Source organism: Amaranthus tricolor, chromosome 5 (assembly GCF_026212465.1).
Source record: "Amaranthus tricolor cultivar Red isolate AtriRed21 chromosome 5, ASM2621246v1, whole genome shotgun sequence".
Taxonomy (NCBI): Eukaryota; Viridiplantae; Streptophyta; class Magnoliopsida; order Caryophyllales; family Amaranthaceae; genus Amaranthus; species Amaranthus tricolor.
In genome coordinates, this window is record NC_080051.1 from 21,603,372 (window position 1) to 21,622,574 (window position 19,203).

The window sequence follows — 19,203 nt, forward strand, 5'->3', positions numbered from 1 at the left end:
TCGAATTAAACTTATTTTATTACATTTAATATATTTTGACCATATTAAATTATTTTTACTAAACTAGAAATATTTTATATTTATCACTTTTTATGTATTAATTAATTACTTCCATTGTTTTAGAAGCACCCAATTCATTATTCTTTGGTATGTTACATATTACGACTATTATTCGAGAAAAAAAATAGTCATACATAATCACGTTTTATTCTTTTTGTGGCATATTTTTCATAAAATTAAATATTAATAATTTTTAGCTGTATATGAATCTAAATATAAACGATCCAACAAATTAATGTATTAGACTGCGTAAAAAGATATTTTAAAGCGTAGTATTAAATTAAATAAATTTTAATTTTGGAAGATGAAAGTGGTGTGAAGGAAGAGGATACAAAAATGGAAGATGAAACATCACTATCATGTGTAGAAACAAGTAATATTAAGCCAAAAAGAAAATACTCCTCCTAAGTCCTATCAATATAACCTAATTTGTTGAGTTGTTGATCTAAAAAAGATAACATTAATTCAGTGCTTCATATAAAAAGGACAACTCAGACAATGAATGGAAGGCCTTAACGTGGGAAATGGACCCCACTCATCATTTAAATCATAAAATCATTTACTTGGAATCTTGTAGCCTGTAGGAATTCAGTATCACAACTTCTGCTTCAGTCTGCCATACGAGGATTTAATTTCCTAAATTTTTTTTTTATTTTTTTATTTACTTATCTTCTAGTACAAAATAAAATGGAGACTTCATAAATGAAAATCAAACTCATATTTCATTTGGGAAATATAGTATTTAGATTATTTGTCCTTGTGGTGAGACTCCAACTCTCCATGTACCAAATTTTTTTTAAAAATTATTTATACTATGGGTAATATACTTATCTTTTAGAAAATTAATTGTCCCTTTGAGTTATTGGCTAATTCGATCAGTCAATAATATTAACTAATTTAATGTTGATTATTGATTGTTTATGAGTTAAAAACTAAAAATCAATTAAAAAACAACTTAAAGTAGGGAAAACTTTATTTTCTCACCGGGTAAACTACCTACCTAAAATAGTAATGATATTATAAAGATACATGTATTTATTATTAATTACAGTTACCTATCATATTTTTTTATTTATCAAATTAATCATCAATTATCATCTCACATGGAAAGCTACTCAATAGGTAGAAGTAGCTAAACTCATTAAAGTTCTTACATATTATCTCAAAAACGCTCGTATTGTTATTTGTAATTTGTGATTTAGCAATCTCATTATGGAATAAAGAGAGTATTTGGGTTTGTCCTGGAACAACTTTTCAACAAACATAAAAATTAATTATTAAATATTTTTTAAATATATAAGTAATATAACCAATAAAAATCAAAAACAAAAAAATATCTATGAAATAGAGGATACATCTTATCACTTACTTTTTTCGTTTCAAATTAGTTGTAACATAATAATATTCGTCTTTATACAAAGAAAATTAATATTAAATTTTTATAACTTTTTATTATATATAATTAAAAATATTAAAGATTAAATTAGTACATTTAAATATTTTAACCGGAAAAAAGCAAATAAAATATGCAAGTAAATTAGAAAGGAAAAAGTATGAATTAGTTAGGATACATTGATGAAGCACTCTTTTGACTCTTCACTTGTAGTCTATAATTGAATCACTACTATATAAATGAAATAGTGGTACTTCACAACATTATTGCTACTGCAGAATTGTAGGGTTGTCAGACAATCCAAATGAATAAGAAATACAAGTACTAACTACTTCCTAAACTAGCTACTCTATCTAGCAACCGCATTAAGTCTTCTAATCATTGACTAATGTACTTCTTCAACCATTTTATTGTTTTTTTTATTGCAGAGAATAAAACAACATATTAGTGTGTATGAAAAATTTATGGATAAAATAATCGTGACCAAATTAGTAAATATTTCTAAATTATCTTAACCCTATCGTATGAGATATTTACAGAATAATATCGCAATAGTTTGTAAACTTAAAATATAAGTTTATATCTTTAAATAGTAATACAGCAATATTGAATGAATAAACTATAAAAAATGACAATGCAACAAATAAAAAAAAAATTGATTATATATTAGTAGTATTTAGTTGCATTGTGAAATCAAAATCTTGATTTTAATAAATAATTGTTATTAATGTTTATCATAATATTTTTCAGTCTCTTAGAATTTTGCACACAAATATCAATAATTCTTGATTAAATAAGGCAAATTACTAAAAAGAAATTGCATTTAGTATTTACCCTTTACTACCAGACACCTGGTACTTTCAAAAATCAATCATACAATTTAATAGCGAAAAATTTGTCATTAACAATTTAACATTTCACTCCTCCACTATAAATAATTTCATCTTTATATTTTTTTAAAAAATTCAATATTTTTCATTAGTTTGCTGTCAGCTTACCCTTTTATTTTTTAATAATTCGATCTATGTATTTAGTTATCTATTAGTATACTCTATTATGCTGACAATAAATTAATGACAAACATTAAATTATAAAAAAGATAATCCAAAAATAAATTGTTTATAACGAATGGGTGAAAATATTGCATTATTAATGTCATATATTTCTTTAATAATATTGTAAAATTTTGAATGTCGCAATTCTAGAGTAACTACTGCCACATCAAATGTATTTACTAGTTATTTGATGCTGATATGGCAATTATTTTGACAACTTATTATAGCCTTGATTACATGGCATTATTTACGTTAATTTTTGAATTTAATGTAATACTGAATATTATATTTACCTAATTAAAAAAACCGACAAATTAAACTACAAATGACAAATTAGTAAATAAGTTATCATATTTCCTAATAATTTACAAAAATTCTTGAATGTATCAAATATGATTATTTCTTTATTTTGTCTCCACAAAACCTCAATATAAAAGTTCCCTTTTTTTTTTTAATATAATGTCTTATATATACTCCATTTTTTTTGAATGCTGTTTCCATTAATTTTTTTCGCAGATCTCAAAATAAATTTTAAAATCAAATAATTTTAATTATGAGTTTTAAAAATTCTAAATTTTAAAAATTCTAAGAGCTGACAATTAGAAATTATAAATTGAGACGAACTTAACAAGAACCATATGAATATATTTTTTCTTATAAATTGAATTGTAGTTGAATTTTGACACTAAAATTCATTAAGTGTACTTGAAAAAATATATGAAATTAAGGGAGTAACATATAAAAGTGTTATGAATATTGTTGAATATTATATATATATTGGTGTATTGCCCATATATGTGGGGTGACATCATTTCAAAATAAAAGGGATTCTAAACGTCTTTCTCTCTTTTCTCTGGAAGCTTCATCTTCCTCTTTGTTTTTTCCCTTTCCCTTGCTCCAAGGTCTTTTCTTCTGGTTCATGCATCGCCACCATTGATGATCTTCCTTGCATAATAACATGGTATCAGAGGCCACGAATCTCTAAGATAGACAACTATTTTTTTTTTCTTTTCTTCTCTTTTTCTCTCGCATATCATGGAATCTGGAAATTCCCCAAATTTCATACCCGATTACAATCACGAATTATTTCTAGGTCATGGTGATAATACCAATCATTCTCTTTCTACCAAACCCTTGAATGGCTTGAATTTTGAACAATGGGAACGATCCGTCCAGATTTCTTTAGTGGCGAAGAATAAAATGGGATTTGCTGATGGTTCTTGCAGAAAACCAACAGATCCTGTTATGGCAAAGCAATGGGAACGATGCGACAAAATGGTAATTTCTTGGCTTCTACATTCTTGTGAAGAGAACATTAGTTCAAGTGTTCTTTACTGTAATTCCGCTGCTGATATATGGAATGAGTTAAAGAATAGATTCTCTCAGTCAAATGGACCTAAAATTTTACAAATTGATAAAGAATTAAACTCTCTTGAACAAGGAAATTTGTCTATTGCTGAATACTTCACCAAATTAAAGAGTCTATGGGACGCATATGACAGCCTTGTGAAAATCCCCAAATGTTCTTGTGGTTTTTGTACTTGTGACGTTAATGGATCGATTATTGAGTTGATTAAAAATCAAAGATTGTATAAGTTTTTGATGGGTTTGAATGGAGCATATACCAATGTTAGAGGCAATATCCTCATGATCAAACCATTACCTGATGTTAACACCGCCTACAGTATCCTGATTCAAGACGAAACCCAAAGGGAATTTTCTGATAATGTGTCTTCTGTAAACGAAAATTCTGCCTTTACTGCAAATAGATATCAATCCAATCCCAATGGAAATAGGGTTTCCTTTCAACATCTGAGCAATTACCAGAGTAGAGGGAGATCTGGGTTTACTCCTTATCCTTCTACATCCAACAATGGTTCTGCTTCTAACAAGATACACCGAAACAATTATTATTGTGACCATTGCAAAATGCAAGGTCACTCTATACAAAGATGCTTCAAACTTCATCCTGAATTGAGGAATAAGCCCAGAAGACTTGCTGTGTTCTCTGAAAGCCAGATTCCATCCCCAGATGTTGACAACAGTTCTATGATCAAACCAGACAGTTCTCTCACACCGGAATTATATCAAAAATTTGTCAACATGATGGCACAACAATTTGCCCCAAATAAAGACTCTGATACTACCTCTCCATCCAAATCCACTCTTCTTGCAGGTAACAGTTCTTGCTTTTTATCTTCTGCACAAAATTCTTCTTGGATTCTTGACAGTGGTGCTACTGACCACATTTCTCCTTCTTTAGATTCTTTCCTTTACTACGAACCTCTTTCTAAGCCATATTTCATCACCCAACCTAATGGTCAACAAGCCAAAGTTATGCACATAGGCCCTGTCAAAATATCAAAAGATTTAATTCTTGAAAATGTTCTTCATGTTCCTGGTTTTCAATTCAATCTCATTTCTATTCACAAATTAATCACTCAACTTCATAAATTTGTTTTGTTCACACCAACAAATTGTTTACTCATTCCCATTACCTCTCTTTCTCAGGACCATTTGATGAAGCATGCTCAGGTCCTTGGTAATGCTCACACCAGTCTGTACCAAGTTAACACCTCTCTCACAAACACTCAATTCTCTTCTCCTACTTCTGCTTCATCCAAAGAAAGCCTGACATCTACAAGTTTGCATTCAAGCAACACTCTCTATCAGCTATGGCACTGCAGACTTGGCCATTTTCCTTTTATGCAAATGAAACATCTTCAACTTCCTTTTTGTAATTCTTTTCAATTAACTGATTGCATTTGTCATATATGTCCTCAAGCTAGACAAAACTATAATTCTTTTCCTCTTAGCAACAGCAGAGCTAATAAAATTCTTGAATTACTTCATGTAGACTTATGGGGTCCTTATGCTACTCCCACATATAATGGGCACAAATATTTTCTTACTATTGTTGATGATTTTTCTAGAGCTACTTGGACTTACCTGTTGAGCACTAAATCTAATGCTTTTCCTATTTTAACAAATCTCATAAACTTACTGCAAAAACAATCACACTTCTGTTAAAATTATTCGATCTGATAATGGCATGGAGTTTTGTAATGCCAATGCCAATCAATTCTATAATAACATGGGCATTATCCATCAGACCAGCCTTGTAGCTACACCCCAACAAAATGGAAGAGTTGAAAGAAAACATAGACATTTATTAGAAATAGCAAGATCTCTGTTTTTTCAATCAAAACTTCCTCTCAAATATTGGGGAGAATGCCTTTTACATGCCACTTTCCTCATCAATAGACTTCCCTTATCTATTTTACATTACAAAACACCCTATGAATTACTTCACAACAAATTACCAGATTATGATGCTTTGAAATGTTTTGGAAGTCTCTGTTTTGTAGCCACTAGCAAACGAAACAGAGACAAATTTGCCCCAAGATCACATCCTTCCATATTCTTGGGTTTCTCCCCCACACAGAAAGGATACAAAATCCTTGATCTTCACTCTAACAAGGTTCTTGTTACCAGAAACATTCATTTTCATGAGCATATTTTTCCTTTTCATCACATTCCTTCTTCCAACACTCAAACTGTTCTTCCTTCTTCCATATCTGATTTCACCACTTTCTTCTCATATCCTTCTTCTTCTATCCAAAACTCTAATATATCCACTATCTCTAATACACAATGCTCCTCTTCTAATCATACCCCATCCAACAATACCATTTCAGACACAGACTTACTTACCACTACATCTCCTTCTCCTCTACCTTCATCTAATCTCAGAAGATCCATTAGACAAACTAAACGACCTATTCATCTACAAGATTATGTTTTACACACCACTTCTCAATCTTCTCTATCTCAAAAACCTCATTCTTGCAATTTTGTCGCTTTCTCTTCTTTACCCTCTTCTCAACAAAACACTCTTGCTTTACATGCCACATATACTGAGCCACACACATATCATGAAGCCATTCTTGACCCTGGCTGGACAGAAGCCATGAAGAAAGAAATCTCAGCATTATTGCAAAATGAAACATGGGAATACACTGATCTCCCTCCAGGTAAAAAGGCCATTGGTTCCAAATGGGTTTACAAAGCAAAATACAATAAAGATGGTTCTTTAGAACGCCTTAAAGCTAGACTTGTCATTCAAGGTAATCACCAAAAATATGGGATAGATTACTTAGAAACTTTTAGCCCAGTAGTCAAGATGACTACCATAAGAACTGTTATAGCCTTAGCTGCTGCAAGAAAATGGCCCATTTACCAACTTGACATTAATAACGCTTTTTTACATAGCAATATCACAGAAGATGTATATATGAAAGTTCCTTTGGGTATTCCTAATCCTCACAATAAAGTTTGCAAACTCAAAAAATCTCTTTATGGTTTAAAACAAGCATCTAGACAATGGTTCCAAAAGCTTGCTGGTTTCTTACACTCCAGGGATTATCAACAATCAAAAAATGATCCCTCTTTATTTTTAAAGAAGTCTGGTTCAAATAATGTTGCTAATATTGATGATATTACCATTCTTGCTATATATGTTGATGATATTTTGATAACAGGTTCTAACTCATCTGAAATAAATAGCATTAAACAACAACTTGATCATGAATTCACTATTAAAGATCTTGGTTTGCTTTATTTCTTTCTTGGCATGGAGGTTTCTTATGTAAATGCAGGGATTGTTCTCACTCAGCATAAGTTCACAAAGGAATTATTGCAGTCACAACAGTTACCCAACAAAGCTGTACACACTCCATTACCTCTACACTATAAGCTAAGTAATGAAGACCCTCATACTTTTTCTGATCCCACTCTTTACAGAACTTTGATAGGTAAGTTGAATTTTTTGTCTAATACCAGACCTGATTTGGCCTTTGCCACTCAACTTCTCAGTCAGTTTATGCAAAACCCAAAACAATCACATTTTGATGCTCTTATTCATGTCCTTCAGTATATTCATACCACTGCAGGACAAGGTATTCTTTTAAAAGGCGAAACTAACATTACTCTTCAAGCTTTTTCAGACTCAGACTGGGCTACTTGCCCATTTACACGAAGATCTGTCACTGGTTTCATTATCTTGTTGGGAAACTCTCCTATTAGCTGGAAGAGTAAGAAGCAATCAACTATATCCAAATCTTCTTCTGAAGCTGAATATAGAGCTATGCAGCAGGCCACTTCTGAAATCACCTGGCTTGTCAACTTGCTTGAAGAACTCAATGTATCTACCTTGAAGCCTGTTACCCTTCACTGTGACAACCAATCTGCCATTCAAATAGCAAAAAATCCAGTCTATCATGAAAGGACAAAGCATATTGAGATCGATTGCCACTTTACACGAGAAAAACTTATGGAAGGCCTAATTCAACTAACTTACTTACCCACTCAAAACCAGTTGGCTGATGTGCTTCACCAAGATCTTGCCTCCAACTCATTTCAAGAATCTTTTGTTCAAGCTGGGAATGATTCCTCATCCAGCTTGAGGGGGGGTGTTGAATATTATATATATATTGGTGTATTGCCCATATATGTGGGGTGACATCATTTCAAAATAAAAGGGATTCTAAACGTCTTTCTCTCTTTTCTCTGGAAGCTTCATCTTCCTCTTTGTTTTTTCCCTTTCCCTTGCTCCAAGGTCTTTTCTTCTGGTTCATGCATCGCCACCATTGATGATCTTCCTTGCATAATAACAAATATCTCTAGACTCTTAAATTTTATTTTCAGACACTATCAAATTAAATTTTCACTAATCTTAAACCTCTTTTATTATCATTTAGAAATTTAATTTTACAATATTATCTCGAGAATCATGTCAAAGAAACAAAATGACCACTTTATGCAAATTTGAGACTCTTTGGATAAGTCTTAATTTTTCAAGACTCATTATTTTTTTTTTCCTATTAATATTTTTAAACAAAAACTCACGTACAATAATCACTCAAACATTGCTTTTATAGAGTCGTAAACTAAATATCATATATGATCTTAATCTGGTCCAAATCACACAATAACGAATCCTCTAAACTATTGCCTCAGGTTAAATATTTTTCTTTTTTTCTCAAAAAAAAGGGTGATTATCCTTTTTTTTCCCACGTGTTCCTCATAGTAATCTTCATTCTTTACTTCCCTTTTCAAATTCAGTTCAACCTACATATATTTGTATAACTTAACTTTTATTTCCACTTAAATATTTACTTTAAATACAACCATAGTTTGAGAAGCTATAAATTTAGGTTCAATTATATATAAACCAAGTCATTTAAAATATTATATAGATGTTACGCATTCGACTGTTGGTTGTTGGCTTATTTGACTAGTTGAAAATATTGGCTGTTGACTGTTGGATTTTGACTTGTTTGACCAACTGGAAACGTTAGTTGTTTTGTTGGCTTTTAAGCTAGTTGAAAAAATCAGATGTTGATGAAAATGTTTAGTAAATTTAGGTATTAATTATTGGTTGTTTATTAGAGAAAAAATAGGTCAATAAACTAAAAGTCAATAAAAAGCTAACAAGAATATTAACTGGTGTTAGCTTTTTATTTTGGCTTAAAAAACCAACTTTTCAGCTGGTTTAAAAGTCACCAAACACTTTTTGACTATTTGACTAATTAATAAGCCAAAAGACAAAGCCAAATATCCATTCGTAAAAAAGTTGGAACTTAAAAGTAGTGTGTTGACTTGGTCATTGTGGTCTGGTTTAGTCCTTGGCTTTCATTTGATGTGGTCATGTGGACCGTGGACGTGTATTATACGCCCCATTTGTCTTCTTGTCCCTACTCCCTACTCCCTCCAATTTCTCCGAAACTTCTATTCTCAATCAATTTTCTATATTTTTAACATTATATATATATATATATATATATATATATATATATATATATATAATAGTTTTTGTTATAGGTTAGAGCAAATTATTAACGCGTCACATACCTATATTTTAAGAGACTTTTTTTTGTTATTGGATTGGATATTGGATGATAAATGGGTGAAAAAGACAATGAAAATCAAATTAGAATTCCCTTGAAAAAAGTGGTATATATATATTTTAATTGAAATAAAATTTAATTTTTTAGTAAGACATTTTTAATTTAAGCGTCATTAGCAATAAAAATTACAAATAGATGGCAATAACTTATAGGCCTATACAAATATTATCTATATAATCTAAATATATAAGCAAACTCTTGTATGAATTTAATTTATACTATTTTAATACGCACAAACCTAAAAACAAATATTTTTCTATAATTGTACGTAGTTGTTAAATAGAAAAACATGGAGTACTATTTTTGTAAATTTTAAGGTTAGTTTAAACTAAAATAATATAAGTTCATACAAAGGATGGTATATAAGAAATCATTTTGTATTATTATGTGTAATTTTATATTGTTTTTACCTAAGAAATATAAGATATATAATTATATTTTATTTTAAATATATATAGCAAACTCTTGTATGAATTTAATTTATACTATTTTAATACGCACCAACCTAAAAACAAATATTTTTCAATAATTGTACGTAGTTGTTAAATAGAAAAACATGGAGTACTATTTTTGTAAATTTTAAGGTTGGTTTAAACTAAAATAATATAACTTCATACAAAGGACGGTATATAAGAAATCATTTTGTATTATTATGTGTAATTTTATATTGTTTTTACCTAGGAAATATAAGATATATAATTATATTTTATTATTTTATCATTTATCTTTTCTAAGAAAGTTTATAAAATATTAATTGTTTTCAATTTCTTGATTTTTTTTAAAGAATTCTCAATTTGTAGACTAAATTCGCTTAAAAAGTAAAAATAAGTATACAAAATATTTATGTACAGCCCTAAAGTCTTAGATATCATCACCCATAAATTAATTTACAACAAAGTACTCTTATCATAGGGTTTGAAATTAAATAGTAAAATCAGTTGATTAAAAAAACCAATCAAATTAAGTACTACATATTACTTCAATAATTTAAAATTAATACTATTATTTTAAAGCTCATATGGCAACAGAGAGTCTTTGAAAATGTGTGAGGTGATCGACCGTACTGAGCCTTCTCTTTCTCCAATGTATGAAAAAGTTAATCAAAACAATACATTAAGTTTATTAATAAAATAAATATTTTTAGTATAAATAAGATGTAAAATAAAATATTTTATATATGACCCATTTTTCAAGACGACTCTGATTTTATGAATAAAAGAAATAAGTTTATAGAAAAATAAACAGATGAAAAAGCAATTTAATTGGAACTTGAGATTTGGAAAGATAAAAGAAATAAGTATAATAAATTAGAGAGATAAAAAAGGCCCGGAAATTGCTGGTAATTGGTTCGAAGGTTTCAGGCCGTAGAGAGACTAAAAAGACCTTACCTTACTTAACCCTCTTTTCTCTCTCTTCCCCTGTATTTCTATTCATTTTCTCTCTGCATTTCCTCCTCTTTCTCTCTCTACATTTTCTCTCCTTGAAAAAAATTTTAAATAACATACATTAACAATTAAGATCCCTCAAATTAAAGGAGCTAACTTTTTGTTTAAGATCTCTTTTTTTTCTTTTTTTTTTTTTAAATTTTCGATTTGGGTTTTTTTTGACCTTTTTTCTTCTGGATTTCAAGAGTACAAGCATTGTGATTATCGTAGGTAATTCTTTATTTCTTCCTTAATTGTCTTTTTCTAGTCTTGAATGCTGAAATGATTGTTTTAATTTTTTAAGGGGTTGTGGAAAAAGATAAAATATTGGCTTATTTTGTTTGATTTTGATGAGTTTTAGCTGGGTAATTGCGTGTTCTTTCGTAATTCTTGTAATTTTTTTGGTAATTTATGGTTATGCTGTAGTATTTGATATTTATTAATGCATGATCAGAAATTAGTAATATGGCTAATGTTCTTCATTGTTGCATCAATCACTGTTAATTTTTGTGGGTTTTTCTTTGATTCGCTTCCTTATCTTTATCTGTTAAAACTTGTCATTTGTGATTGAAAAGGGTATTGTTTCTAGGTAGTAGAGTTTTTTTTTTATTTTTTTTTTATTTATTTTTTTCTTTTTCTTTTTCTTTTTCTTTGTTGACTTTATGAATTTTGAAGTTATATTAATTTGGAATCTGGACCATGTTTTATTCTGTCTTTTGATGTTAATTTAATATATTGGGGTGTTATAATATGTAGGAATTGGTCAGATTAACAAATAGCAAGTATCATTCTGGGTTCAGGGATTTGATGTTCTTAGAAATTGAGCTGAAAATGGAAAGGGTGAGCTTCAAAGAGAGTAAATTTCTATAATTAGGATGTCTCAGCCGAGAATTGATTGAATTGAAAAGATTATATGGCTAAGGGTAGGATTAGGGGAAAGATTCGTCGGAGCCATCTTTACACATTTGCCTGTGGCCGGCCTCATCCGACTCAGGATCCGAACTCATTACCTGATGGACCTGGCTTTTCTCGAATCATATACTGCAACCAATCTGATGTTCATCGTAGAAAGCCTCTTAGATATAGGTCGAATAACATAACAACTACGAAGTACAACATCATTACATTTCTTCCAAAGGGACTATTTGAGCAATTTCGTCGTGCTGCCAATATGTACTTTCTATTGGCTGCTTGTTTATCTGTCACCTCAGTTTCGCCCTTTGGCGCTGTTAGTATGATTGCTCCTTTGACAATTGTGGTTGGGCTTACAATGTTTAAGGAAGCTGTGGAGGATTGGCGTAGGTTTATTCAAGATATGAAGGTTAATAGTAGAAAAGTTAGTGTTCATAAAGGCGATGGTGTTTTCAAGGATACACAGTGGCAGAAGGTTTGTGTTGGAGATGTGGTAAAAGTGAAGAAGGACGAGTTTTTCCCGGCAGATTTATTGCTGCTGTCTTCGAGTTATGAGGATGGAATTTGTTATGTTGAGACTATGAATTTGGATGGTGAAACTAACTTGAAAATAAAGAGAGCCCCAGAAGTAACTTCACCAATGGATGATGACTCCTCATTCAAGGAGTTCAAGGGAGTTATCAAATGTGAGGACCCAAACCCAAATCTTTACACTTTTGTCGGTAATTTGGAGTATGAGCGTGAGGTTTTTCCTATTGATCCAAATCAGATTCTTCTAAGGGACTCAAAGCTAAGAAACACTGCTTTTGTGTATGGAGTGGTTATTTTCACGGGACATGACAGCAAAGTGATGCAAAATGCGACAGAATCCCCTTCAAAAAGAAGTGGAATAGAAAAGAAGATGGACCATATCATTTACATTCTTTTCTCTGTGCTTGTGTTGATCTCCTTGGCTAGTTCAGTAGGATTTTCTGTGAGGACCAAGTATGAAATGCCAAAATGGTGGTATTTGAGGGCCCCAGACTCTGAGGGCTTGTATAATCCTAATAAGCCAGCATTATCTGGTCTTTTCCATCTTGTCACTGCACTCATTCTATATGGGTACTTAATCCCAATCTCGCTGTATGTTTCCATAGAGTTTGTGAAGTTTCTGCAAGCCATCTTTATTGACCAGGACATACACATGTATGATGAAGAGTCGGGTACGCCAGCACGGGCGAGGACATCAAATTTAAATGAGGAATTAGGCCAAGTTGACACTATCCTGTCTGACAAAACTGGTACTTTAACATGTAATCAAATGGACTTCCTCAAGTGTTCTATTGCGGGTGTTGCGTATGGGACACGTTCTAGTGAAGTTGAACTTGCTGCTGCTAGGCAGATGGCTCAGGACCTGGAAAATCAAACTGTGGAAAATACTAGATTTAAAAGGCCAGAAATAGAGTTGGAGACTGTAATAACTTCCAGAGATGAAAGAGACCATAAACCTGCAATCAAGGGCTTCAGCTTTGAGGATGATCGGCTTCTTGGTGGCAAGTGGATGAATGAGCCTAATCGGGAGACCTTGTTGTTGTATTTCCGTATCCTCGCCGTCTGTCATACTGCTATCCCTGAGTTGAATGAAGAGACTGGTACTTACACCTATGAAGCAGAATCCCCAGATGAAGCTGCCTTTCTTGCAGCTGCTAGGGAATTTGGTTTCGAGTTTGTCAAAAGAACTCAATCAGCTGTTGTTGTTCGAGAGAGGTATCCTAACTACGAGAAACCTGTTGAAAGGTCAGCCTGGGTCAACAAACTCTTACTAAAGCTTTTACTAAAACACTTCTTGTCTGGTTTTGGTTCCTTGAAATCTGAATGCTTTTGAATTGTTTATTTTCCATTTGAACCTTTCAGGGAGTATAAAATTCTCACTTCATTGGATTTCACAAGCAAGAGAAAGCGTATGTCTGTAATTGTGCGCGATGAAGAGGGCCAGATTCTTCTCTTTTGTAAAGGAGCAGACAGGTCTGTGTCTTTGGCTTCTTCACCATTGATTCTTGGCTTTCCAAACATCCGTTCGCTGTCATTTGGGACATGCATGCACACGCCACACATAGTATTTTGACGAAAGATATCAAATTAGCTTCATATTTGTAGTTTTTCTCTGCTTGTTTTTCTATTCCATTATAAAATCACTAGCAAGTCCTTTCTCTAACTTTTCATGAATACGTGGCTCTGCAGTATAATTTTTGATCGCCTCTCAAAGAATGGAAAAATGTATCTGGAAGACACTACCAGGCATCTCAATGAATATGGAGATAATGGGTTGCGTACATTAGCCCTTGCTTATAAGAAGCTTGAAGAGTCTGAATTTTCTGTTTGGAATGATGAGTTTATGAAAGCGAAAAGCGCCATTGGAGGTGATAGGGATGCCAATCTGGAACGGGTTTCAGACATGATGGAGAGAGATTTAATTCTTGTAGGCGCCACTGCTGTCGAAGATAAGCTGCAGAAAGGAGTATGTCACTTTGTTTTCTCACAAGTATGAATTACTACAATCTGCTTGTATTTACATTTCTTACTTCTGTAGGTGCCTGAATGTATTGATAAACTTGCACAAGCTGGTCTCAAGCTCTGGGTTCTCACTGGTGATAAAATGGAAACTGCCATTAATATTGGGTTAGTATTCTCCTCCTTCCTTTTTTTGAAGAGGAAATGAAAATTCACTTGTTTCTTCATTCAGTTAGGGCTGTGGATTTTCAGGTAGTTTTCTCTTTGACCTTTGTGACAGCGAGCAGATATATGCATGCTAAAACCATTTCCTTCTATCAGTTTTTCATGCAGTCTTCTACGTCAGGGCATGAAGCAGATATGTATATCAACTGCGAATGTTGAAGGAACTGCCAATGATTCTAAAGAGGTACGTATCATTTTTAGAAGTACAACAATGCCAAAGCCTTTAAACCCAACAATATGTGGTGTTTTTTTAGAATATTCTAAGAACTTTACTTCGGAAATGTAAAGTGTATTCATGCTAGAAAGTTTTGTTGGTGACTACCCAGGCAATCAAAGAGAATGTTTCATTACAAATCACCAACGCCACTCAGATGATTAAACTTGAAAAGGACCCACATGCTGCGTTTGCATTGATCATTGATGGGAAAAGCTTAACATATGCTCTAGAAGATGATATGAAGTACTACTTCTTGAGTCTAGCTGTTGAGTGTGCATCTGTTATTTGCTGTCGTGTCTCTCCCAAGCAAAAGGCATTGGTATGCATTGTCATTTATTTGTCTTTAACTCGCATGCAATTCTGTTTAAATATCCTTCCCCCCTTTTCCTGTTAAAAAGGGAATAAGAAAACAATCTTATGTTTATTTTTTCTGTATGTAGGTAACGAGGTTGGTCAAAGAAAGGACTCGGAAAACCACTTTGGCCATTGGTGATGGTGCCAATGATGTTGGAATGATTCAAGAAGCTGATATAGGTGTGGGAATTAGTGGGGCCGAAGGTATGCAGGTAGGTGGTGTCGATGACTTTTATGTGTACTCTCGAGTAAAATGTTTTTTTTCTTGTTCGAATATCCCATGATTTTGATCTCGAGCAGTGTAAATATCATCTTGTGGGTTACCCTAATATGGTTAAATCATGTATCTGAAAGGCTTATTCTTGTTAACTTGTTTTAGTTTACTATGGCTCTGCTACAGTGGAGCATGTTATCTTGCTACTAGTTACCGAAGTAATCTTTTGGTAGTTTGTTTCTTGAGGTTTATTTATCTACGTATATCCTTACCATCAAAGAGTATGTATCAGACTTATCATAGCTTTAACTTTGTGCAGGCTGTGATGGCGAGTGATTTTTCCATTGCCCAGTTTCGGTTTCTGGAAAGAATTTTGCTTGTACATGGACACTGGTGTTACAAAAGAATAGCTCAGATGGTAAGGAGTTTAAATTCAAAAACCTCGTGTATGCTTGAATACATGCGGACAATAACGACTTGGTATATATATATATATATATATATATATATATATATATATATATTAAATATATATATATTAAATATAATCAATGATTGCTTCATTTTGCCGTTCATTACAGATTTGCTACTTTTTCTACAAGAATATAGCTTTTGGTCTCACACTGTTTTACTTTGAGGCCTTTGCTGGCTTTTCTGGGCAAACGATCTACGATGATTGGTATTCCCTCTCCTTCAATGTAATCCTCACCTCGTTGCCTGTCATTTCACTTGGAGTTTTTGAACAAGATGTTTCTTCAGACGTCTGCTTGGAGGCAAGTTTGAATCCATTTGCAAATTCACTGCATTTTTGTTTGAGAAAACTAACATGAATAATTCCAATTTTTACCCATTTTCTTAATGTTTACACTTCATTACCCTGCGGTTTGATTATTCAAGATCCAGGGTGGTTGGGAGGCCTTCTCACAATATAGTCTGCAACCCCTCTTGTATGAGACCGTCTCACCGTGAGACGAGTGCATAGAAAAGGACCATTATGCTAAAATTTCTTTTATTGTGCTATTTAATCCAAGTATGGGGCACGTCTTACGGGGAAACCGTCTCCTGAAATGAACTTTTCCTATGTTTGCCAAATCTTTTTGGCTATAGTGTATACAATTTGGACATGGTGAGAAGGTACCCCCAACACATAATCATTCCAAATAAGTGAAAGAGGGGATTTATGTAAAATGGGTGAAAATTGGGATTATATGCAAGTATAATGGACTTTCTACTTCTATATTCAAAAGTTGTGGCATAACGTTTGTTATTTTCAGTTTCCAGCACTGTATCAGCAAGGCCCAAGAAACCTATTTTTTGACTGGTATAGGATATTTGGGTGGATGGCAAATGGCGTCTACACATCTATCGTAATATTCTTCTTCAACATCATCATCTTCTACAATCAAGCATTCCGTTCTGGAGGCCAAATTGCTGACATGTCAGCTGTTGGGACCATCATGTTCACCGGAATCATATGGGCCGTCAATTGTCAGATCGCCCTCACGATGAGCCACTTCACATGGATTCAACACTTGCTCATATGGGGTAGCATAGGAATGTGGTATATTTTCCTCTTGATCTATGGTGCAATGCCTTCAACCGTCTCCGGGAATGCCCATATGCTGCTGGTAGAGGCCCTTGCACCTGCACCCATATACTGGACGACAACTCTCTTGGTTACGGTAGCTTGTGTTCTCCCGTATTTCGCCCACATCGTGTTCCAACGAACATTCAATCCGTTGGATCACCATATAATCCAAGAGATCAAGTACTACAAGAAGGATGTCGAGGATCAAACAATGTGGGTCAGAGAACAATCGAAGGCAAGGCAAACGACTAAGATTGGTTTCACTGCACGCGTAGAAGCCAAAATCCGACAATTGAAAACCAGGCTGAACAAGAAGCACTCTGGAACAACCACCCCTGTATCATAATTAACCATTTTCACCATATTTTCTTTCACTATACATTCCCCATTTTGGTAGATCTAAGGGCTTTGGTTTTTTTTTTTTTTGGTTTTCTTTTTCATAATTTTTTGATTCATACATTAGGAATTTTCTTGGTATGTGTGTGTCCCATATGTATTCATTAAACATGAGCTTTTGAAAGCTTTTGTATGTAGAATATTTATACAAGTAAATCAATAGTACAGTTTGTGAATTACTTAACTACACATCTTTCTTTCTCTCAATTTTAAAAGAATTTTGATGATTTTCTCCGGAAATAATTTTAGAATAATTACTAAGTTTAGGAAGGAAATATAAATGATCAAAATATATGATCCCATTAACCCGTAATAATCCGTATATAATATAAGATAGTCAAGATTTAATATATTTACTTATACTCAAGAATCGAAATTAATTTGATTAGAGATATTATACTCAAAATCCATCCAAATACTTGTAGATGGCAGTGGACCCATGATAAAGCATTAGAGGCACAACTGCACAAGCTACATAAGAGGAGGTTTTAGTAAATAATGCTTATCGAAAGTTAACAAATCACTCTTATGCGGTAAGATTTGATAGGGTGAGAATTTTGTAATTTTAATTTATTTTTTTAATTTTATTTATTTTATTATTATTATTATTTTTATTCTTTTTAGTGATTTTCAAATCACAGTTATTAATTAAAAATTACTGTGCTACGTAATGTCCATATACAAGTAAAAGTAAATCTAATATCCAAACAAACAAGCTAGTACAATTATTATTGATTTATTATGAGTAGTTTTTTAAGATATGTGCTGTCACTGTGTCCCAGAAATAAGATACTACACTATTTAAGTGTGATGTGTCAACTTGTTAGGTTTGAAACTTTGAATAATTTCATCCTTAGTTTCAGTGAATACTAATAGTGTGAATTGATGTGTGTATGTGCACTTACTAATTTTTGATAGGACCTTAATTCGTAAGGGGTCAATAATTGATTCGTTCTTGTTGTGTTGTGTGCGGTGAATCATGCTAAAAGCATAAGTATACGCTCGATAATATATGTTATGCAATTCAAATGGGTGTATGATCTTGAATATTACTTAAGGATAAGTTATCTTATCTCATCATGTGAGTATGCATACTTTTTGGCTATGACAACTCAAATAGGACATACAGCGTTATAGGAAGGAGGTCTTCTTGGGGTTAGCTCCCCTATGTGTATTCCTCCAAAATTATATAATACTTTGGCGATTCAAACTGGAAGAACAACGTCATAAGTTGGGATTTGAAAGTGGAGCTATTGTGATTAAATAAGAATTTGAACTAGAGCCTCTTGTATGCAAGGATGACCTTATTCATTTGCTTAACCTTTTTCTTGTTTATGTATTATGTCTCTGACGTATACTTTTTGTTGTGTTTTTTTCTTATCAACCTGCGATAATGTTATCATATTGACGATTAATAATTTGATTTTAAATTGAAAAATGACAAATAAGAAGGACCAAGTAGGACACCTTGGCATTTTAATCAACTTTGTCGTGGACTTTATTTTAATTTGTGCATTTGGATTATCTAAGTTTGAAGATATTTTTTGAGGTTCGGTTGATTCTCAAGTTGTACATTTAATTTCTGCTGTTAGGTTTGTGTATTTTGTTTAGTTATTTTTTATCATTAGAATGTAAAACGATCCGCTAATAACTTTTAGTGGGCGATATACCATTTAAAATTCATATTTACATATAAATATCTGGATCGACTTAATTCGAATCGTTACAACTGATATCAGAGTCAACGTTCGTTAATTTAATAAAGAAGTTATTTTAACCATAGTACAAGTGTAAAAAGATAACATCAAAATTATAATTCGCAAAAATCTGTCATATGTATTTTACAAATTATCTTTTCTCAATTATGAAATGAAAAAAAATGAAGAAAACAAAAAAGAAAAAAAAAA

General features: G+C 32.3%; 1 protein-coding gene across 2 annotated transcripts; it reads left to right on the plus strand.

Moving 5' to 3' along the window:
• The first annotated feature begins 10,811 nt into the window (after nucleotides 1-10,811).
• LOC130813718 (probable phospholipid-transporting ATPase 4) lies at nucleotides 10,812-17,480 on the plus strand. Of its 2 annotated transcripts, none has more exons than XM_057679566.1 (11): nucleotides 10,812-11,131; nucleotides 11,657-13,588; nucleotides 13,706-13,816; nucleotides 14,033-14,309; nucleotides 14,382-14,470; nucleotides 14,624-14,711; nucleotides 14,854-15,063; nucleotides 15,185-15,310; nucleotides 15,632-15,730; nucleotides 15,894-16,085; nucleotides 16,587-17,480. In XM_057679566.1, the coding sequence occupies exons 2-11, from the start codon at nucleotides 11,814-11,816 to the stop codon at nucleotides 17,244-17,246; spliced, it is 3,627 nt and encodes a 1,208-aa protein (XP_057535549.1). In that variant the 5' UTR covers nucleotides 10,812-11,131; nucleotides 11,657-11,813; the 3' UTR covers nucleotides 17,247-17,480. The 2 variants fall into 2 exon arrangements, with proteins under 2 accessions (XP_057535549.1, XP_057535550.1); XM_057679567.1 differs by having other exon boundaries at nucleotides 10,812-11,127.
• The last annotated feature ends 1,723 nt before the right edge of the window (nucleotides 17,481-19,203 follow it).

Coding starts and splice junctions, on each gene's coding strand:
- LOC130813718 (XM_057679566.1), top strand. CDS start 11,814: ATGGCTAAGGGTAGGATTAGGGGAAAGATTCGTCGGAGCCATCTTTAC. Junction 15,731..15,893: donor ACAAAAGAATAGCTCAGATG/GTAAGGAGTTTA, acceptor CGTTCATTACAG/ATTTGCTACTTTTTCTACAA. Junction 16,086..16,586: donor CTTCAGACGTCTGCTTGGAG/GCAAGTTTGAAT, acceptor TGTTATTTTCAG/TTTCCAGCACTGTATCAGCA.